Source organism: Somniosus microcephalus, chromosome 16 (genome assembly GCF_052327205.1).
Source record: "Somniosus microcephalus isolate GS21.2 chromosome 16, FLI_Smic_1.0, whole genome shotgun sequence".
NCBI lineage: Eukaryota > Metazoa > Chordata > Chondrichthyes > Squaliformes > Somniosidae > Somniosus > Somniosus microcephalus.
In genome coordinates this window covers 42,368,115-42,391,245 of record NC_141002.1, presented here as the reverse complement: position 1 = coordinate 42,391,245, position 23,131 = coordinate 42,368,115, and the positions used below count along the sequence as shown (strand labels likewise).

General features: G+C 46.6%; 1 protein-coding gene across 1 annotated transcript in view; it reads right to left on the bottom strand.

Annotated features, from left to right (window-relative positions):
* Positions 1 to 23,131, bottom strand: part of LOC147106104 (structural maintenance of chromosomes protein 1B-like) — a 172,432-nt gene that overhangs the window by 50,684 nt on the left and 98,617 nt on the right. Inside the window, exons 17-19 of the mRNA XM_086008868.1 lie at positions 8,610 to 8,755; positions 4,444 to 4,591; positions 2,369 to 2,467 (exon numbers count right to left, since the gene is read on the bottom strand). Of these exons, the coding sequence (XP_085864994.1) occupies positions 2,369 to 2,467; positions 4,444 to 4,591; positions 8,610 to 8,755 (393 nt within the window). The remainder of the gene's footprint in view (positions 1 to 2,368; positions 2,468 to 4,443; positions 4,592 to 8,609; positions 8,756 to 23,131) is intronic.

Genomic DNA, 23,131 nt, shown 5'->3' with positions numbered 1-23,131 from the left:
ATTTCCCCACATTATACTTCATCTGCCATCTTATTGGCCACTCACTTAACCCTTCTATATCCCTTTACAGGCTCTTTGTGTCCACCTCACAGCTTACTTTCCCACCTAGCTTTGATTCATCAGCAAACTTGGATACATTGCACTCGGTCCCTTCATCTAAGTCATTAATATAGATTGTAAATAGCTGATGCCCAAGTACTGATCCTCGCGGTAGTCCCATTAGTTATAGCCTGCCAACCGGAAAATGACCCTTTTTAAAAATTCGTTCCTGGGATGTGGGCGTCGCTGGCAAGGCCAGCATTTATTGCCCATTCCTAATTGCTGTTGAGAAGCTAGTGGTGAGCCGCCTTCTTGAACTGCTGCAGTCCGCGTGGTGAAGGTACTCCCATAGTGCTGTTCGGGAGGGAGTTCCAGGATTTTGACCCAGCGATGAAGGAACGGCGATATATTTCCAAGTCAGGATGGTGTGTAACTTGGAAGGGAACTTGCAGGAGATGGTGTTCCCATGCGCCTGCTGCCCTTGTCCTTCTAGGTGGTAGAGGACGTGGATTTGGGAGATGCTGTCGAAGAAGCCTTGGTGAGTTGCTGAGTGCATCTTGTAGATGGTACACACTGCAGCTACAGTGCGTCGGTGGTGGAGGGAGTAAATGTTTAAGGTGGTAGATGGTGTGCCAATCAAGTGGGTTGCTTTGTCCTGGATGGTGTCAAGCTTCCTGAGTTGTTGGAACTGCACTCATCCAGGCAGGTGGAGAATATTCCATTACACTCCTAACTTATGCCTTGTAGATGGTGGAAAGGCTTTGGGGAGTCAGGAGGTGAGACACTCACCGCAGAATACCCAGCCTCTGGCCTGCTCTTGTAGCCACATTATTTACGTGGCTGATCTAGTTAAGTTTCTGGTCAATGGTGACCCCCAGGATGTTGATGGTGGGGGATTCAGCGATGGTAATGCCGTTGAATGTCAAGGGGCAGTGTTTTAGACTCTCGCTTGTTGGAGATGGTCATTGCCTGGCACTTGTGTGGAGTGAAGTTTAGTTGCCACTTCTCAGCCCAAGCCTGAATGGGGCTGAGACGATTGACCTCCAACAACCAGAACCATCTTCCTTTGTGCTAGGTATGACTCCAGCCAGTGGAGAGTTTTCCCCCTGATTCCCAATGACTTTAATTTTACTAGGGTTCCTTGATGCCATACTCGGTCAAATGCTGCCTTGATGTCAAGGGCAGTTACTCTCACCTCACCTCTGGAATTCAGCTCCTTTCTCCACGCTTCGACCAATGCTGTAATGAGGTCTGGAGTCAAGTGGTCCTGCTGGAACCCAAACTGAGCATCAGTGAGCAGGTTATTGGTGAGTAAGTGCCGCTTGATAGTACTGTCGACGACGCCTTCCATCACTTTGCTGATGACTGAGAGTAGACTGACGGGGCGATAATTGGCCAGATTGGATTTGTCCTGCTTTTTGTGGACAGGGCATCCCTGAGCAGTTTTCCACATTGTTGGGTAGATGCCAGTGTTCTAGCTGTCCTCGAACAGCTTGGCTAGAGGTGCAGCTAGCTCTGCAGCACAAGTCTTCAGCACGACAGCCAGGAAGTTGTCAGGGCCCATAGTCTTTGCTGTATCCAGTGCACTCAGCCGCTTCTTGATATTACATGGAGTGAATCGAATTGGCTGAAGACTGGCTTCTATGATGGTGGGGACCTCAGGAGGAGGCCGATATGGATCATCCATACTCTCTTTTCTGTCCCTTAACCAATCCTCTATCGATTACCCCCAACCCCTTGAGCCCTTATCTTGCATAGCACCCTTTTATGTGGCACCTCATCAAATGCCTTTTGGAGATCCAAATATACTACATCCACTGGTTCCCCTTTATCTACTAGTTACATCCTCAAAAAACTCTAATAAATTTGTTAAACACAATTTCCCTTTCATAAAACTATGTTGACTCTGCCTAATCATATTATGATTTTCTAAATGCCCTGTTACCACTTCCTTAATAATGGATTACATATTAGTCATATAAATAGCTATCCCTGGAATTCCTCACAAAAGAATATCAGTATGGTAACAATCTTACAAAGGGAGCATACCTTATTCAGTGGTTCTCAGCTGAAAAGCAGGATTAGTCTACTTTAAATATAAAATGTAATATAAATGAATTACAATTGTCCAGCTAAACCGTGACACATAATAAACATATCCATGCTTATGATAACTCAGTCATAACTTTGTCCCTTATGGGTTATCCAGTCAACCTCACTTGTGAAAATATTTTTTATCTCACACCTTATCAGAGTGAAAATTCTGTATAATAACTGCAGGATGTTTTTAGAACAAGATCTAAAATAGTTGGATATTGAAATTCCTTACTTTGAGATCTGCTGGTAAACTGCTATAGTCTATTTCAAAAGCAGCTTCCAGTTCAAAGACATCTGTTGTGGCTTGGGTACTTTCAACTTCCGTTCCAACCTGCAATAAAAATCTGATTTATTTCCTAAACATTATTAATGTCTCTGGAAGGAAACAGTTTTCCCAATTTTTTTCCTATCTTGTAGCACTTTTTGCAAAGAGCATGTCAGTAGCTTTTTTTTAAAAAATAACCCTTATACAGCACACACTGATCAGAGCTTCTTCTTTAAGAAACTAAACACATTCTACATAACACCTATCAATAGAACACTGTTTTCATGTACTTTCCTGAATTGGTCTATATAGAGTGTGATGTACACCATCAAGAGAAAACCTACCATTGTACCAAGCACAAAATGGGTATGTCAAATCATGAAATTTTGATCACTTGTTTCATCACGGAAAGGATTTTGGGATTGTGTCTTCAAACAAAGCAAATTCAGTTTTTAAAAAAAAAAGCCAGACTGCAAGCATTGTGCTTTGGGATGCCCGCAGGTTGTAAAATATGCTATTTAAATGCAAGTTCTTTCTTTATGTGTATGAAAGGTCTATTTGCAACACAAGATTTCTGATTGGTCCCCTTGCAGGACAAGAAACACCCAACAGCTGGTCTAGAATATGTAATTTGATCCTGCCTGCTGGAGAGTAATCAAGATCTCTGCTATGTGTAATTTGATCCATTCATTGTCACAGAGCTCACAGTGCTAACACTACTGCTTTCAGAGAACAGACTGGGCTCACACTCCGGGTTAGGAGCACTCACACTGCCGAGTTCAGATAGGAAAGGGTAAGGCCATGGAGGGATTTTAACATGAGGATAAGAATTTTAAAATCAAGCTGTTGGTGGACAATGTTCCCCCTAAATTTTTTTGGGTGCGCGGCAATGTTTCCGTTAAGCTGCATGGTGCTGCAGGGGTCCCACGCAGCCGGTGAGCCGGCTTTTAAATTGAAAAAACCGTCCATGCACAGAATTTGAATGGGTCGCGCAGCCTGTTAAAGGGGCTGCGCGGCCCAAAATATTTACAGGGAACACTGGTGCACGGTCACTTTACCAGGTTGCGCGGCCCATTCAAAATTTTGTGGTTATTTATTCCACAAGTCTATTGTCATTTGTATGAAAAATAATTCCAGCTGCGTTCCTTTGTTAGTCCAGACTATCAGAACTGGAAGACTTCATTTCTGAGTCTGCCCCAGAGGATTGCCTTGGTTCCAAAACCTCCATCACCATGCATGTCACCTTGGGGCCATGTTAACCCCAAAGAACTCCCTTTTACCTCTTCCACCCGCTTCCAAGGAGGATAGTTATTAGCTGGCCATTAGACAATTGGCATGTGCAGGGTGCAGGCCGCTCACTGGCTTTTACATGGAAGAAACCGCGCATGCGTGAAAATTTGAATGGGCCGCGCAGTCAGTGAAAGGGACCACGCACCAAAAAAAAAGGAACATTGGTAATAATGTTGCTTTACTATCATCACCCACATCCCAAGAATAAACAAAATAAGTTTGAGGTGTCGCTAGGTGGACACCATGGCAAACAGTCCTCCTGACCACACCATGGACACTAACCATACCCCAATGAACAGCTCCAGGTGTGCAGATTCAGCAACATCTGCTTGGTTGTCTACAAACTAACTGTGGTTGGTAATGAACAGTGGCTATGTGTGTATGTATTGTCATACTTGGCTCCAGGTAATGGCTTCCAACAACTGCTGTCGGAAGCTTCAGTTTCCTCATCAGCTATGCAATGGTCTTCTGCCTTCAGCACAGTAGATAGTACATAGTACAACCTGTGACATATCTGCCAAGTCTAGTGCTACACAGCATGCTTACTCTTATCAACTGCTTAATCAAGTTCTGCATGTGATGAGCTTTGACAAAGATGTGCCAGCTGTGAGCTTTTCTCCCCTTGCAGCGTACTCAGTGACTGGTAGGTTTAGGCCAGAGCTCGCCCTCCCTGCAACTATTTGGCTCTCCAGCTGAAATAACTCATATCTAACCATTCAAACATTCTGAACAGTAAATCTGCTAATATCTACCTCACTAATTTCTTCCAGTTTGCCTTGGAGAAGTTCAATCTGTATATCTTGGACTTTGCAGGCTATTAGAAGATTGTGTCTCTCCAACCTTTTTTGTTCTATAGAAGTTTCCACAGATACATATTCCTTCTGAAGCTTTGCTAGCTCCCTAGAGACAAACAGCATAATGTCATTTTTTAAATTTACTTTTTGGCTTGCAGTGTTGATTTGGCAATTGTGCCAAAACAAAACAAGGGATATTCACTACTCAAGTGCTGTTGGTCAAATAAAGTGAGTTCACACTTATCTTATTGGAAACTTATTGGAGTTTCCGTTCAGTTGCGCTGTTCTTTTCGGCGCAACTTGCGAAAAAGATCAGAGAATTTTAAGCACAAATTACGTTCAACTGAACTTGAGTTTCCGTGGTCTTTTGCGCTAGCATAAAAAACATCACGCTAGAAGCCAGCCCCACCCACAAAACTGGCCACGCCCCCTGGTTGAATTAATCACCATCAGGAGTTTCCACTAATTGCACTCATTTGCAGGCCTTCGAGTGGCTCTAAACATTAAACTGGTTCTTTTGGGCGCAAGGACACTAATAGGAACGTTTTAAAAGCTTTTGAATATAATTTTTTTGAATTCACTGACAAACTGACTACTATATCCCAATGTAACTGGGAAATGGTTCTGTATATTTTTTTTAAGTCATTTTCAGTCATGTAAAATCGGGTTACTCACAGTTGGTGGGTTGACACTGATTATAAATGGTTTTTTGTGATAAACCAAATTTCAGCTGTATTAATCAAACTGAACCTAATAACACTTAAATATATCAAGGAATATTTTAAGCAAATATATGTATTTTTTAATTATGTTTTGAAACACTGGACGATTGTGCTGGTTCATGGCAGATTTTTAATTTGACAATATGCAAATGAGTTTGAGTGGAAGCTTGAGAAAATAAAACATTTCTCAAAATGGGCGCAATTTGCGCCCATTTCCGACTGCCTAAAGCGAAAACTCTACCCCTACATGTTTAAACTAATTTGGCAGGGGGAGGGGCAACAGGATGAAGCATTGGAGAGGAGATACAAGGTGCACAGAGGACTGTGAGAAACAAACAGCATTAGAATAAAGAGTAGTTCAGAAATAGGAGGGATCAGACGGGGGGAAATGCAACTAAGATGGGTTTGGAGTGCATGTGCGTTAATGTACGGAGCATAGTAAATAAGGTTGGTGAGTTGCAGGCACAAGTAGCCACATGGGATTATGAGAAAGTGGCAATAACAGAGACCCGGCTCAAACAAGGGGAGGAATGGGCACTTAATATTCCTGGCTACAATGCATTCAGGGAAGATAGTGAAGGGAAAAAAAGGAGGGGTTGGCAATATTGATCAAAATACTGCTACGGCTCTAAAAAGGGATGATGTATTTCAGGGTTCAAAGACAGAATCTAGTTGGTTAGAATTAAGGAACAATAGAGGAACTATTGCTGGGTGTATACTTTTGGCCACCAAACAGTGGGAAGGATAGAGGTGCAAACTTGCAGGCAAGTTGCAGAAAGATGCAAGAACTACAGAGCAGTGATAATGGGGGACTTCAATTATCCTAATATAGACTGAGAAAATAACAGTGTAAAGTGCAAAGGGGACGAATTCCTGAAATGTGTACAAGAGAACTTTCTTGATTAGTATGTTTCCAGCCCAACAAGGAAGGAAGCAGTGCTGGATCTAGTTCTGGGGAATGAAGTGGGGCAAGTGGAGCATGTTTCAGTGGGAGAGCATTTGGAAAACAGTGATCATAATATCATTAGGTTCAAAGTAGTTATGGAAAAGGACAAGGAAAAATCAAATGTGAAAATGCTTAACTGGAAGAGGGCTAATTTTAGTAAGTAGTCAAAGGATCTGGCCCAGGTGGATTAGAATCAAAGATTGGCAGGTAAAACAGTGAATGAGCTATGGGAGGCCTTCAAAGAGGAGATAATTTGGGTACAGGCTAGACACATTCCCACGAGGTGGAAAGGAAGGGCATTCAAATCTAGAGCTCCCTGGATGACTTAAAACAGAAAAAGACAGATTATATTAAATACAAAAGCAAAATACTGCAGATGCTGGAAATCTGAAATAAAAACAGAAAATGCTGGAAATACTCAGCAGGTCAGGCAGCACCTGTGGATGGAGAAACAAAGTTAACATTTCAGGTTGATGATCTTTCATCAGAACTGGAAAAAGTTAGAAAATTATGGGTTAATAAATGAAAGCTAGCACAGATTTGTTAAAGGCAAATCGTGTTTGACTAACTAGATTGAGCTCTTTGATGAAGTAATGGAGAGGGTGGATGAGGGTAGTGCAGTTGATGATGTGTATATGAACTTTCAAAAGATAGAGAAACTGTTCCCATTGGCAAAAGGGTCGAGAACCAGAGGACACAGATTTAAGGTGATTGGCAGAAGAACCAAAGGCGATATGAGGAAAAACTTTTTTATGCAGCGAGTGGTAAGGATCTGGAATGCACTGCCTGAAAGAGTGGTGGAGGCAGATTCAATCGTGGCTTTCAAAATGGAATTGGATAAGTACTTGAAGGAAAAAACTTGCAGGGCTACGGGGAAAAGGTGGGGGTGTGGGACTAGCTGAAGTGCTCTTGCAGAGAGCTGGCACGGGCTCGACGGGCCAAATGGCCTCCTTCTGTGCCGTAGCCATTCTATGATTCTAAGTACCACATAATAGATTTGCTGGAAAAATTGACGCCCATGGGAGTAAAGGGGCAGTGGCTACATGGATACAAAATTGGCTAAGGGACAGAAAGCAGAGAGTAGTGGTGAATGGTTGTTTTTCAGACTGGAGGTAAGTGTGCCCCAGCAGTCAGTGTTGGGACCACTGCTCTTTTTGAGATATATTAATGACCTGGACTTGGGTATACAGGGCATAATTTCAAAGTCTGCAGATGGCACAAAACTTGGAAATGTAGCAAACAGTGAGACGGATAGTAATAGATTTCAGGAGGACATAGACTGGTGAAATTTAATGCAGAGAAATGTGAAGTGATTCATTTTGGTAGGAAGAATGAGGAAAGACAATATAAACTAAATGGTACAATTTTAAAGTGGGTGCAGGAACAGGGAGGCCTGGGGGTGTACATACACAAGTCTTCGTAGGCGGCGGGTCAAGTTGAGAAGATGTTAAAAAGGCATATAGGATCCTTGGCTTCATAAATAGAGGCATAGAGTACAAAAGCAAGGAAGTTATGCTAAACCTTTATAAACACTGATTAGGCTTCAGCTGGAGTATTGTGTCCAATTCTGGGCACCACACTTTAGGAACGATGTCAAAGCCTTAGAGGGGACGTAGAGGAGATTTACTAGAATGGTACCAGGGATGAAAGACTTCAGTTACGTGGAGAGACTAGAGAAACCGGGGCTGTTTCCCTTAAAGCAGAGAAGGTTAAGGGGAGATTTGATACAGGTGTTCAAAATCATGAAGAGTGTCGATACAGTAAATAAAGAGAAACTGTTTCCAGTGGCAGAAGGATGGGTAACCAGAGGACACAGATTCAAGGTAATTGGCAGAAGAACCAGAGGCAACATGAGGAAAAAAAATTATGTAACGAGTTATGATTTGGAATGTACTGCCTCAAAGGGTGGTGGAAGCAGATTCAATAATAACTTTCAAAAGGGAATTGGATAAATGCTTGAAGTGGAAAAATTGGCAGGGTTATGGGGAAAGAGCAGGGGAGTGGGACTAATTGGATAGCTCTTTCAAAGAGCCGGCACAGGCACGATGGTCCAAATGTCCTCCTTCTGTACTGTATCATTCTATAATTCTCAGTTAAAATTCATCATTAAATTCTACTTGAACACAGATTCTTGTAATAATTAATATAATTGAATGCAGTGATTTTACAAGACAATGATTAATCAAACTTATTTAGTATGAGGGAAACTGCAAATCACAAAATATTAATGTTTACTCACTCTGACAAGTAGACATAATATGCTGTATTTGTAGTTTGTATCAAAAGTCCCATCAATAACTTTTAACATTTAAAAATAATTTTAAAGTATTATCAAAATGAGAGAAATAAGGTGATTGGCTGTGCTTTAACTGTAAATTATTTGCTGGGCACTTTTGGAGTAGTTTGGTTATTCACAACAAAATGTCTGATGGTGATATAACTTGCACAAAACGTACCTGCTAATATTTGATAATTTCTTCCTAACTTCATCAAGTTCCTTTTGTGCATCCTTGGCTTGTGTCTTTTTAAGTAACAGCCTGTTATTGAGATCCCGCTGTATCACCATGACTTCATCTACAATTCTCATTAACTGCATCTCCTCCTGTGATTTACAATAGAAAACTGCAGTTTGCATCAGTTGGGAAGTTTCCATTCATGTTGTACATTAATGAAAGGGGGAATCGAGAGATAAATGCAAGTGGCAATCTAGACTACAAAATGCATCATGAAGGTAGAGCAAGTTGTAGCACTAAATGCAAAACCAGAATGGTGGAAAGCAGGCTTGAATTCGTACACCTACAATTTCTTCATTTCAGCCATGCTGGTGTGAGAAAAGGTGTTAAGCAGAAACCAGGCACCTCCAGAAAGAGGGGGGCGAAGTCTCATGCAGTCCCATCACCAAGCTGCTGGTGTATACCTGCCAGCAGTTGGGTGAAGAGTGGTAATTGTTGTACACTTGGGAGCAGGTTGCTTCTCCACCTCTTGGTCACAGATAAGTACAGGAAAAAGGTAAATTAGTTTCCTTTCTGAACTGAAGTCTTTAAATTTGAAAATATTTTGACACTACTGGATGACATTGACCATTTATTATATATTAAAAATAGTAGGTGCATCATAATATTCTATATCAAAATGTTTTGAAAATGTGTATGTTAATTTGGACCCATTATAAGTGTCTACATTTACCTGCAATATTTGTTACACCTGCAGGTGAGATACTTTTCCACCCCCTCCCCGGGCTGAGGGACTTTTCCAACTGCTCCATCTGAAATAGTTTCGCCCACTCCCAACCAATGTTCCCTTTAAGCTGTGTGGCCAAGCAGCGCTCTGGAGATCCCGCGCAACCAGCTCACTGGCTTTTAAAAGGGAAAAACCGCGCATGCACGGTATTTTGATTGGGCCACGCAAACCCTTAAAGCGCCTCCTCTCTCCTGCCCTCCATTTCCTCATACCCTTCCTTTCCTCCTCCATTCCTCATTATTTCTACTCCCGTGGTCCAATTATCCCTATTCCTCCAGTTCTGCTTGATCTAAAGGCATTACTTGGTCTTGACTACTTGTGTGCAATTAACAAGTAACAACATTTAAATTTTATATGATTTGGAATAAACCAACATACAAATAAATACTCAAATATACTACTTTAAATGAACCAAATTACTGTAATTACATAATCTGGCTACCGGGTTCCCACAAAATGGTTTCTGAAACGTATTTCATCCAACATAAAATTCTCAGTAACTGAGATTTCCAATGCACAAAATAAAAGTTTAAACAAAATAAAAAATTCAAAAAATTACATTTTCACAATAACATGATTAAATTCATCCACTGAATTGTCTTTTATGACTTTTAATGCCTTCATTAAAGTTCCTACTTGAAGGCTCAGCCTCTCCCAAAAGTCTGCGTTTTTACTTGATATTTTTGCAGAGCTATGACTCTATAAGCTGAATTTGAACTGTGCAGTCTGAGCATGTGGAGTCCACCTAATTGTTCAGGTTGCATAATAACGTTTAATCAGCTATACTGGCAGAATTTTCTTTTCAGCTCAGTAGTTTTTGGAGTGAGGTGGGGAAGCATGAGCAATTGGGGAAGAGAGCCACATTTAACTGCAGCCTGCAGCTATTGGTGGCTCTTTATTCTGCCAAACAACATGCCACCCACCATCTCTCACCCAAAATTTTTTTAAAAACGCAGGACAACAAATTCTAAAAACTCTATGGAGTAAAATTTTTAAAATGAGAAACAGTCTATGTTTGCGACTGAGAGATAAAAACTGTTCTAGAGAGGGGGGTGGAGGTGTGTGTCTTGATTTAATATTACTTCCAATTTTCAAAACAAACACCAGTTTAATTTTTCGGCCAACTAGTTATTTCACCTCTGATTTATTAACAATTAGAGAAGAGTCAATGCGCATCGCTTACACCTGTGAGAGATTCTAATTTCTAACACCCATGAGAGAAAGGGAGATAGATAGACAAAAAGGCAGACGGGCAGTTTCTTTTCTCAATACAATTAAAAAAAATTTTAAGTTGAATTTTGGAGGGAAACATAGGAGTGGAAGGGGAGGAGGGAACCTAGTTGAGGGTGAAGGGGGCTCTGGCCTCTCACCACATCCTTGGAAAGAGCAGATGGGAGGATTACGGTGAGGTTAGTGACAGCGGAGCAAAGGGGTGGGAAGGGTTGAGCGGGTAGTTCAAAGGGGAAAAGGTAGGGTTAGCGATGGGAGTGTGAATGGTGTAATGGGCATGTGTAGGGCTAGGGAAAACGATGAAGTGAGGCAGGGAAGCACGAGTGATTGGGGAAGAGATGGGAAGGGAGCCATTGAGGGCCACATTTACCCCACAACCTGCATTTCAAATGCAGCCTGCAGCTATTGGTGTTTTTTTATTCTGCCAAACAACATGCCACCCACCATTTCCCACCCAAAAAGAAAAAGAAAAAGACAAAGGCCTTGATTTTCCTGGAGCCGTCAGGCGGGGTTTCAGGCGTGCGGGGGTTGAAAAATCGCAGAAATAGGGGGTCGCGACCCCCCGCCCAATTCCCCGCCCCGTCCGACTTTCGCCCTGTTGTTTCAACGCGACCCGAATCAGTCCCGCCCGCAGCAGGCGGGACTGGTCGTCGGAGCTTAATGAGCAATAATTGGCATCTGTAATCCAATTTTAAGGGGCCTTTGCAATTTTCAGCCTTTCCCCACATAAACCACGCCTGGTGGGAACACCGCTGATGAAACCTGGCTTGAACAATGTCGGCTTGCTTACTTTCAGCTGTAGGTCAATCAGGAATGAAGAGATTTAATCAGAAAGCATTTGTAGGCTGCAGGGCCTTGTTGCTCCAGGCTTGGGGCAACTTGTTGAAGGCTTAGGCACAGCTGTGGAAGGTTGGAGCCTCACACACTTCTCCAGTGTGAGCTCCTGAGGCAGCACAGGCCAGAAGGGGCCAGCGCATGGAAGGCCGTCGGCGCAGGAGATACCCACCAAACAGGGTCTACAGACACAGGGTGAGCTACCTCAACATGACTGAGCAGCAGTGCCAAAGGCAGCTCCGACTTTCGCGAGAGGTAGTGACTGACATCTGCGCAATGCTACAGCAAGACCTGGAGCCCAGAGCACCAGGTCGACACTCCTTACCAGTGGCCATCAAAGTCACCACCGCACTCAGCTTTTATGCCTCAGGCTCCTTCCAGGGATCAGCAGCAGACATCAGCGGCATCTCCCAGGCGGCCGCACACACTTGCATCAAACAGGTCACCGATGCCCTCTTTGCCCTCGCGCACAATCACATCCATTTCACCCGGGATCGCGCAAGTGTAAGGGCGCGTGCGCGTGGACTAGCTCAGCTGGCAGACTTTCCAAGGGTGCAGGGCATCATTGACTGCACACATGTGGCCCTTAGGGCACCCCACGCAATCCAGGAGTTTGTGTCAACTGCAAGGGCTTCCACTCCCTTAACATTCAGCTGGTGTGTGACCACAAGAAGATGATTTTGCATGTTTGTGCCAAGTACCCTGGCACCTGCCACGACTCCCTCATACGGCGGCAGTCTACTGTGCCTCCGCTATTCAGTCCACCAAACGAACTTCAGGGATGGCTACTTGGGAGACAAGGGATATCCCCTGCGGACTTGGCTAATGACGCCGTTGAGGAGACCAGCCAACGAAGCTGAGGAGCGCTACAACTCTAGCCACATTTCCACCAGATGCATTATCGAGCAAGCCATCGGATTGCTAAAGATGCGCTTCAGATGCCTCGATAGATCAGGTGGAGCCCTACAGTACTCAGCAGCCAGGGTCTCCAAAATCGTAGTGGTATGCTGTGTGCTTCACAACATGGCACAGCGTCGTGGCTTGCCGATTCCGCAGGACCAATAGGCTCCTCACAGAGCTGCCTCGGATGAGGATGACGCTGAGGAGCAGGAGGACGGAAACGAGCATCCTGCAGAGGCCCGTCACCCAGCGGCACCAGTGCGCGAGAACATTGTTGGGCGGAATGCAAGGAACGCACTCATCCTGGCCAGATTTGCGTAGCCTGGTACCTCAAACACTGTAGCCTCGCTGCTTCTTAACTGACCATGGACAGTGGCCCATCCCTGCGCATTTCTACCTATTGGACCAGCTTGCTGACATCTGCAAGTAATCCTAAGGCCTCAATGTGAAATCCCCATTTGCCAAATGCCAGACGCCACAACTGCAGCAGTTGCCACCAGATTTTTTATGTACAAGAAACTGATAGCATTAAAACTATATACAAGACTTTTCACCCAAGTGACTACCCTTGTGATTAGTGGTACTTTATTTTTCTCTTACGCGTGCTCCTACGTAGTGGTACCCGTGGCTTCATCAGATGTGGAGGCCCCTTGCTCACTTTCCTGCTGCTCCTGTCTCGACACCATTGGCGGGCGTCCTCTGGGGTGGCGAGCCTGTGAGGGCTCGCCAGCAGTCTGCTGCTCCTGCGGCTGTGCAGGGGTTGAGACTCCTATCTCACTTGGGTGTGGACTCCGGCGGGGCTCTGACCGAGGGCTCTGAAGTGGCATGGAAGTGTGAGCGCGTGGAGAGGAGCCCCCACTTCCTTGAGGTGTGCCAACAACCTCCCTCTCATGGGTCAGCTTCCCCTCAGCGCCTGCAAGTGGCTGGAGAGCACCTTGCTGCAAATCAGGGGGGCCATGGGGACCCGTATCTGCACTGGAAGTCCTGCTCAGAGGGACTTCCATGAAGGTCTGGTTTCGGTGCTCAATAGATGCCCATCGCTCCTCAAGAGATGTCATTCTATTCTGAGCACTCACCATGTTTTCAATACCCTGGCGACTAAGCTCCTCCATGGCTGCAGCCCTCCTCTCCTCTGCCGCAGCCAGCCTTACCATAGAGGTAGCCATCCTTTCCGTGGTGATGCTTTCATGCGCCAATGACTCCAATAAGGCTCTGCTCATGCTGGCCATGGACTCCTCCATTCGCTCCACACTCGCAGCGACCCCAGAGGCAAAACCTGCCAGAGACTCCTGCATCTGTGCATGGAGATCCATCACCTCCTCTCTTGCGGATGGACCCAGAGGCATAGGGTCGACATGCAGCTGAGCTGAGCTGACAGAGGCTTGCGCCCTCCGACGAGGACTCTCCACTGCTGTCCTTGTCTCCACAATCTGCTGATGCTCACTTGTGAGCTGTGATACACCAGGTGACAACACTATCTCGCGAAGGCCCCACCGAGGTGTGTCTGCGCTGGTGCTGGGTGCGCTGAATTCTGCTGACGCTGCGCCCTCAGAGGTTGCAGCTTCCTCTGAGGCGTCTGGCTGCTCAGCCTCTTCCTCCTCCGCAGTGGGGACGGGGGCTTTGGGTGGTCCTGTGGGGGAGTAAAGCAAAGAGTTAGAGATGTGATGCCAAGGTTACATGCACATTGGATTTTGCAGATGATCATAAATCCAAATGATGTAGCTTCAGACTCGTTACAGCGACTCATGCTATGTCAATGAGAGAGATGGAAAACTATTCTGTCACTAGCTTGCGGGCTTGCTCCTGTCTCTCCTGCCCCAGCTTCCGCAGCCACGTCAGCCCCGACAATCTCCATCACTGCTTCCTCCCAGGGGGTCAGGTGCGCGATTGAGAGTGGGCCTCCTCCAGTCCTGGCTCGCTCTCTCCTGTTGTGAGCTCTCTTTTCCTGCAATGAGGGAGACAAGTGGAGTTTGAGTGAGAGTGCAGGAGTGAGTGTAGAGATTGCATAGCATAGATACTTAGAAGGAGACAAAGATGGTGTGAGGCTGCAAGACCAAGGGCCCTCCCTATGTGTTGTCAATTGTGTTCCAAGCATCAGAGTGAGAGGCAGTGTGAGGGCTGCATGGTGGAATAGTTATGTGAATGTGAGCATAGAGAGATAGGGAATGGGTAAGGGTGCATGGATGTGACTGTGAAGTGGGATGCGGAGGAAGAGAGTGCTGAAGCTGAGTGCTGTTGGGGAAAGGCAATGGGGATCAGGTTGAGGGTGATGGAAACTTCATACTTGCTTTTCCTGTACGGTGAAGGTCATGGAAGCGCTTCCTGCACTGCATCCAGGTCCGTCGGGTGACTCCCTGAGAGTTCACCTCTGCAGTCACCTCCATCCATGCAGCCCTGGTCTCTTTGGGAGGCCTCTTCCTCCCTGAGCTAGGGAAGAGGACCACCCTGTGGGCCCTAACCCCATCCACCAATGTCTGCAGTGACGTCTCATCAAATCTGGCGGCAGCTCGGCCTCTGCCACTGGCAGCAGCTGGTGCAGGCTCCTCTGCCATTCTGTACAATTGGTTGGGAAGCCTGTAGAGGTTGAAAAGCTTGCTGGAGACTTTAAAAGCACCACGAATGATGACATCATACTGTGGGGCTTTCTCCTCTTTTGCTAAGACCAAATAAATGAACAAATAAACTGTAACTAAACCACTAACAAATCTTTAAATAAACCGTAACAAATCAAATTAAAATTTGGTTGTTTAATCCAATTATGCACTCCAGTCCCCGTGGCGCCCACCGGTCACGGAAGTGCTCGAGCGCGCCGGCGGACACCGCGTGCTCCATCTCCAGGGCCACCCGGGCACGAACATGGCCGCGGAAGAGAGGGAGGCAATCTGGCTGGATGACTCCTTCGACTGCCCGCTGCCTGGACCAATTAATGGCTTTTTTTGCCAGTGTGGGGCTTTCTGACTGGAAATGGACAATTAGCAAGGGTGCCCACACATTGGAAATTAATTGGCCAATTGAGGGAAAATTGCGTCCAGCTGGCTGACCCATTTAGATTCATGTCGGAACCCGACATTTGGGGAACCCGACAATTCCCCACACCTGTGGGAAAATCAGCCCCAAAGAAACAGAAAAGGGAAAGCAAAGAGAGAGAGAAACTACAGGGGAGACAGGTAAGAGACTGATTGTATTCTCTGACTTACCATGTGCAATGTCACAGTTGATCCACTAGTAATATATTAAAAATCTTACATCTCCAAGCATTTCTTGACAACTTTTTACTCCCTCTTCTCAATAGAGGCCTTGCAGCACCAACACTGGTGGGGGAGGGGTATAATTACAGTGTGACAATTTACACAGGTCATTTCCATTAAAAATATGGACATAGGAATTTATAATAATATAAAAACAAGTGAATAATATGACTTTAAAATGGGTACTAAATTACATCTGTACGCCCTTGTCAAATTATCCCGAGGCCTCTAAACCTGATCTGTTCAATAACATCTGTGTGACAGAAAGCTGCTATTTTGCAGTGAAAGTATATGGCAAAAACTACTGACGAAGGGTTCGACCAGAAACGTTGCCTCTGTTTCTCTCTCCTCGATGCTGCCTGACCTGCTGAGTGTTTCCAGCACTTTCTGTTATGGCAAAAACTACTGTTGAGAGTCCTTAAGCAGTTGCAGGCTGCGGCCACTGGGTGTTGCCATGTCTGCTCTGACTCAGTGGGTAACACTCTTGCTGATGGGCTGGATTTTGCCAGCCCCGAGGAGGCGGGACTGCCAGTAAAGTTGCAGAATGTGGGGGCGGATGGCAAACCTGCCCCTATCACGTCTCCGTGCCCTTTTGCCAGGAGACGGGAAGCCGTCCTGCCCCGGGTCCCGTCTCCTTGAGGCAGGAAAGGGATTAAATCTTTTTAACTACCTGTTAAGGTAGTTAACAGGCAGAAAAAAGGATTAGTCCCATTTTACCTTTTCAAGTGCAGGCTTCCCGACCTCGGAGAACCCCGCCGGTGTGGAGGAGTCGAGTAGGAGGTCTGCGGGGTCTGAAAGTGCAATGTAGAGGTGGAGTGGTAAGTATGTGAGGTGAGTGTAAAGTGTTCACTTACCTTTGTTTCTGCCTTCAGCTGCTCTGGATCCGGAGTGCTGACTTCATTGTAGATTTCACAGACTGGCTGTTGGATTCTCCGAACCAAGTCATCTGATTTCTACAAAGTAGAAAGGTTTGATGAATCCTGAGCACAAGGACTCATCAAACTACACAGAATGTCAGTGTTTGACAGCTTCACAGAGCTGTCAAATGCTGACATTTCTTCTTTCAAGAAATCTTGACAGATGGCACATCAGACGTTGACGTGCTCTGTCAGTGACTTCCCCCTAATTGGCCTGCTGAGCCCGCAGGGCGGGCTTAACGAGATCAATCAGGGGAAAATCCCACTGGTTGGCCAGAAGATGATGGAGGTGGAATTGAGACCCGGCAAGCAGCAGTCCTGACTCCAACACGTCTCCATTTCAGAAATCCAGCCTCAGAAGGCTGTGGCTTGAGGTCCTTTTCTAGAGACTTGAGCACAAAATCTGGGCTGACACTGTACTGAAGGAGTGCTTCACTGTCGGAAGTGCTGTCCTTCTGATGAGACATTAAACTGAGGCCCCGTCTGCCCTCTCAGCTGGACGTAAAAGATCCCATGGCACTATTTCGAAGAAGAGCAGGTGTGTTCTCCCCGGTGTCCTGGCCAATATTTATCCCTCAACTAACATCACTAAAACAGATTATCTGGTCATTAACTCGTTGCTGTTTGTGGGACCTTGCTGTGCAAATTTGCTGCCGCATTTCCTATACTACAACAGCGACTACACTTCAAAAGTACTCCATTGGCTGGAAAGCGCTTTGGGGTATCCTGAGGCCGTGAAAGGTGCTATAAAAATGCAAGTCTTTCTTCTTTCTGCAAGCACTTCTTTTTCTCAGCTCTGACTTTCGGTCATGATGCACTGTTGGTCTAAAAAGTGCTTCAATTTTTTTTTTAATTTGAACGTTTTAAATTTATGCTCTAACTGTACAAATATTACTAATCTTTCTAATTTTCCCTCCCTAGTGATTTTCACCCCAAAAATTTATTTTCGGCTGCTTTGCAGGCCTTGAGCCTCTTTCAAAGGTGACCGACCCCATCAAAGACCATATCCATTCCATCCACCAATCTCTCCATTGTGGAGCCCAGAGTCTGCATGGCAGCCATTTAAGTTTCCACCAAAGCTGCAAAATATGCTAGCATGAATTCCTGTTGTGAGGGCCCAGATGCAGTGCCACTGGAGGTAACCATACTATCCAGGCTAGACTGCAGAGTGGTCATGCCATACGAGATGGCACCACAGAGTCTGGATACGGACTCCTCCATACTCCCAGCCATAGTGGTGAAACCCTTTGGTATACAGCTGTTTCTGTGAGGATAGCAATTTCTTCTCATGGCTGGGCCCTCAAAGTGTTCATCTTTGTCGTCCTCAGCAGAGCTGGAAGAGGGCCTCGCCTGAACCAACCTTACCACCATTAGCTGTTGCTGCCCACTGGTGCTGGGTGTTTCACTATGTGCCGACTCCTCTAGCTCACTATCTAGCCTACACGGAGTGCCAATGTCTGAGCTGGTGCCTGGGAGGGGTGGATGCTTAACGGTGTATTCTCAGAAGGACTGTCCTCCTCGGGGGTCTGTTCTTCTGCAGGAGCCTCGGTGTTGAGGAGGCCCTAGAATAAAGAGAAAAAGGTTAAGAGTTAGGGTAGGAGAGAGAAGCTGCACATGATCAGGTGGCAGACTCTCCTCCTCTAATGCTCATGACCCTACCTGGACCAGGGCTTCTTGCTCTGTCTATGTGAGGGTGATGATGTTGGGGACTCCTCCACCCATCTTGGTCCTCTCCCTGGCATTATGCGCTGTATTGTTCTTCAAAAAAGAGAGGGTGAGAGTTAGCGAGTGCGTGTTAAGAAGCTGAGTGGAGATGTTTGGGGCTTGTGCATATAGTGGATGTGGAGGGAGGTGTAGAAGAAGCAAGATGGAATGATGGGAGGTGATGAATGTAAAGTGAAGTATGTGAGTGTGATGTGAAGTGAGTAAGGAGTGGTGGGAGTAGCTTGGGGTTGTGCAAGTGGTAGGATGTGAGAAGAGAATGATGACAGTATGTTATGTGTGAAGATAATAAAGGAAGCGGTGAATGAAAATGAGGTATTTTAATGTGCCGTTGTGATTGTATGTTGAAGGATGTAATGGAGTGGAGGTAACAATTGAGAGTGGTATGGGAGCTGTAAGAGAAGTGTTGTGAGATATGGATGAGAGAGGTGGAAAAATTAAGAGGTATACTCATCCTTGCTGCTCTTGTGAGGTCATTAAACCTCTTTCTATAAGATGCTGTTGCCACTGACCCTAATGGCCATCTCCGTCCAGACCTGCCTGACAGTAGGTGCTGGGGAAGAGTACCTCCCTTCCTCCACTAGGACCTCCAGGAAGGCATCAGGAAAGTGTGGGACATCTGTGCTGTCACAATCTTTTCCAGCATTCTTCCAACAAATATGCAAGAAAGAGATGCATCCCCGCTTTAAGTACATTCGTAAAGTGCGCGGTTCATATGGGCAGACTGCCCGATTCTCCAGGCAACTGGGAGGGGCACCTGTAAATGAGGCCTCACGCTGACAATATCGCGAGGGCTTGATGACTGGCGAGTTAAAATGGAGGCTCTCATTCTTAAATTCATGAATAATTATTATGTCTCAAAAAATGTTCCTGTCTGCCCCTGCCCTCCCACGCCCTGTAATGTTTCTTCCTCTCCTTCCCTATCCCCTTCTTCACCCTCAATCTCCACCTCCTGTCCCTATTCCCCATATTAAGTTCAGCAATGCAGCAAATTTCTCTATGATTCAACCCGGCTCAGACATCCTCTGGTGGTTTTGATTTACCCTTCCAGACCTCTAACTCTCCTCTGTCTGCTTACAATTCTCTACCTTGCCCCTCTCTTGGGAGCTTCTCCTACACTACATTACCCTCACAGAGCTCTAACCTTGCCCCTCCCTCCCAGTCTCTAACCCTGTTCTACATTCTCCCTTGGCTTCGATTTATACTTTCTCTCTCGCCACAATCTCTAACTGTTCTACCTTCCCCCACCGCCTCTTCAGGCCTCCAGGAATTGCCTAGACAAAAAGTGCAAACGGACAGAATTATAGCAAATTAAACTCAGTGCAAATGAATGCAAGGTGTTTTGAACTGAAAGACAAAAATGGGAGCATAATGATGCAGAAATTAAGATTTGGCGCTGCGCAAACAGTACGCACTCGAAGAGTGAGGCCTGAAGTTGTCCCGAAATTAGGTCTCGGGCCTCAGCTACATGTTTGGGGTGAGGTCCCGGCACCTGTTGTGCTTTTACAGGAAGCTTGCCCCACGAGAAAAATCAATGTTGGGCCACCAACAGCAGCCCATAGGTAAGTTCCAAGGGATGGGGGGGGGGGTCAGATCGGGCAACGATGGGGGCCGCTGAACGTCTTGTAGAGGGGTCCTTCAACAGGCGTTGGGTCTCTCAATCATACTTAAGTAGCCTAGTCTGTTTTAGGTGTCCTCCCTAAAAATAGTCCCCACGAATTTAGCAGTGGGACCAATGCCTGTGCAGATTGGGATTCAGCAGTCCCACTGCTAAATTGGTATGCCTTGCACCTGTTTTACACCCAAAAAATGGGCACAACGCATGCCAATTTCTACCCCAGTGAATGGTGATAACATGGCTGGAGGAAAGGGTGGGGTGGGGCTGAAAGCTCAGGGAGTGACAGCAGAATCAACACATAGCATGCTGAAGTTGTATAGTCCCTGTACAGGCACACTTTGAGTACTACACTCATAGAGTTTGATCACCAAAAAACATGCAAACTCCAGAGTCAGTGGGCGCAGTAACGCCCGCTGTTTGGGTGCTACAGGTGTCGTTCGAGGACCAAAATGGCATCCAATGTGTGCGCGCACACTTCTGGCACGAATCGTGCCGGATGACATCTTGATGAAGGCGTTAGCGCGTGTACAGCTGATGTCCACCGGAAATATACAGAGCAGGCAGATAGATCATGATGTTGATGCCAGCGGTGCCATTTTGGAGCTCAACGATCCAGCCAACTTCTTAACCTCGCAATGCTGAACACGCATTAAGCAGCAGGAAGGACCCCCTACCCCACCACCAGCACTATTTAAAGGGATCATTAACTACTTACAGTTTAGTTGTTGGTTGATTTATTCTGGCTACGATTCTACAACTGTTTGGTGCTTTCCAATAGTTCTTTCAAGTTGCAAAAGTCTACAGGGAGTGGTATGGCAGGTGCTGAAGGACATTTTTCTCACTTCAAGGCTTCTGTACAAACCAGTTGCTCCCAGACATGGGTGCAGTCCTAGGCATTCCCCTGGGAATACTGCATGACTGGGAGAATGAGCATTGGCCACACAGAGCAGGGCAAGCTGCTAGAAGAGGGAGGAGGAGGAGGGGGAAAAGGGCTCTTAGCAGGAGGCCATTTCCACTCAGGGTGTTCAAGGAGAAATTCTCCTAACTGAACTTCAGTGAGGAACAATGCACGAGACACCTGAGCTTCAGTAAGGAGGTCCTCACTGAAATCTGCCACCTGCTACAGCCACAACTGCAACCTCAGAGCAGGGCAAGGACCGCATTGCCAGTGGCCGTGAAGGTGATCGTGGCGATGAACTTTTAAGCGTCTGGATCCTTCCTGGCCAGAGCTGGAGATATTTGCAGTTTGCCGTCCAAGGTGCACAAGGGAGGTCACTGAGGCTCTCTATTCAAAGAGAGCTAACTTCATTTCATTCTCTCTAGCCAGAAAGCAGCAGGCGGAGTGAGCACACGGCTTTGCTAGGATTGCAAGCTTCCCCATGGTGCAGTGTGCCATTGACTGCATGCACATCACTTTGCGGGCGTCGCAAGTCAACTCAGCCATATACCGGAGCCGAAAGGGATGCCACTCCCTTAAACATCCAGCTGGTGTGTGGCCAGAGCCAGCAAATCATGCAGGTCAATGCCCGGCATCCTGGCAGCGGTCATGATGCCTTCATTCTGCGCAGTCTGCCGTGCCATCTGCATTTGAGCCACGACGGCAAACCAAAGACTGGCTACTGGGCAACAAGGGCTATCCGCTGACAACATGGCTTATGACTTCGGTGCGCAACCCACGCACACGTGGCAGCATGCATACAATGAAAGCCATGCTGCCACACAAAATATGATAGAGCAGACCACTAGCGTGCTGAAACAATGCTTCGGTTGCCTGGACCACTCTAGAGGAGCTCTGCAGTACTCGGCAGAGCGGGTGTCAACATTCGTGGGGTCTGCTGCAGGCTGCACAACCTCGCCATCATGAAGGCACAGCCCTTGCCACCAGCTATACGGTGAACAGCTGAGGAGCAGGAGGCAAACTAGATAGCCCCATTCTGCCCGTGAAGAGCTAATTCGAGTGCAATACCGGTAACCGCAACCCCAATTCCCCATTCACCAATAGTCACACACCTTACCTTCCCTCTGTCACTGACTATCACAGCGTCCGCTTGGCCACAATGCAAAAATAAAAGCCACCATAAGAAAAACGTTCCAAACCAAATTTATAAATGAAATCATGCCATATTGCATAGAAACATAAATTAACCACCCTTGTACAGTCCCTTTAGAGCCGGTTTTCAGTGTGCCCTTCCCTGTCCTAGTACTCCTACGCAGTGCTACCCCAGTGGCTGCAGCATGGCTGGTGGAAGGATGCTGACTTTTAGCGGGGGAGACTGAAGATAGCCTTGGAGGATGATCGTGAGCTGCTCTGGGCCTAGAAGGCCCGGCTGCGGACTGCATCATCTCGGCATGGGCGGCAGCAGTCTTAGCTGCCTGGCTGACAAGCAAGGGCACTGGCGGAATGGGAGGACAACTGCGGACATTCTGAGAAAGGATAGCAGGTTCGTGCTCCACAGAGCCACTGTCACTCCCCCGGGGCGGTGCCTCAGCAATTCTAGTAATCTGTGGGAGGACAGATTTATGGACTGCTGTGACATCCTACAAGCCCCTTTGAACAATGTAAGCCACAGTCACGATGGCAGCAGTGAGTTTGCATGGCAGCAAGCTGACCTAGCATGACAGCAGTCTGAGCTTCCACTGCAGCACTTAGACGTTGGGTGGCTACTGCTTTTGCTGCAATGGCAGCTGCGACATCGGCCATCAGACGCTGCATCATGGTTGGGTCCAGAAGTGTGCAAACGGAGTTGGCCACCACTTCCATGCCGGAAAAGATGGGCTCCAAGCTCTGCACAAATCCTTGTGCCAGGTTGGTGCTGCACTCCTCCATTCTCGACAGTCAACGCAAGGTTTCTGGCAGGCTTCCGAATGCACCAAGCATTTTGTTGTGCATACCCATCAGCGTTCTTCTGTAGGCTACCCCATCGAAGTCCTTATCTGAGTCTTCTGCAGCAGAACCCGTGTGCCAGCTCGCTCTCCGGCGAGCTGGCACCTGCGCTATCCTTGGACCCTGCCCTGGCTGCAGCGTGCTCGGTGTCTCACCACTTGCAGATCCCGTGTCTAATCTATTCTCTAAGATATGCGCAGTGTCAGTATCTGAGCTAGTGGCTGTGAGTGTGAAATCAAGTGACGGTGCTACGTCTTCATCACTCTCTTGTTGGTGATCCTCCATGCCTGCCCAGGTTGCAACCTCTTGGGTATCTGAAAGGAAAAAGTCACACGGGTAAAGATGTGGCGAGGGTTGGGGGAGGAAGTAAGAGGTGCATGCTTAC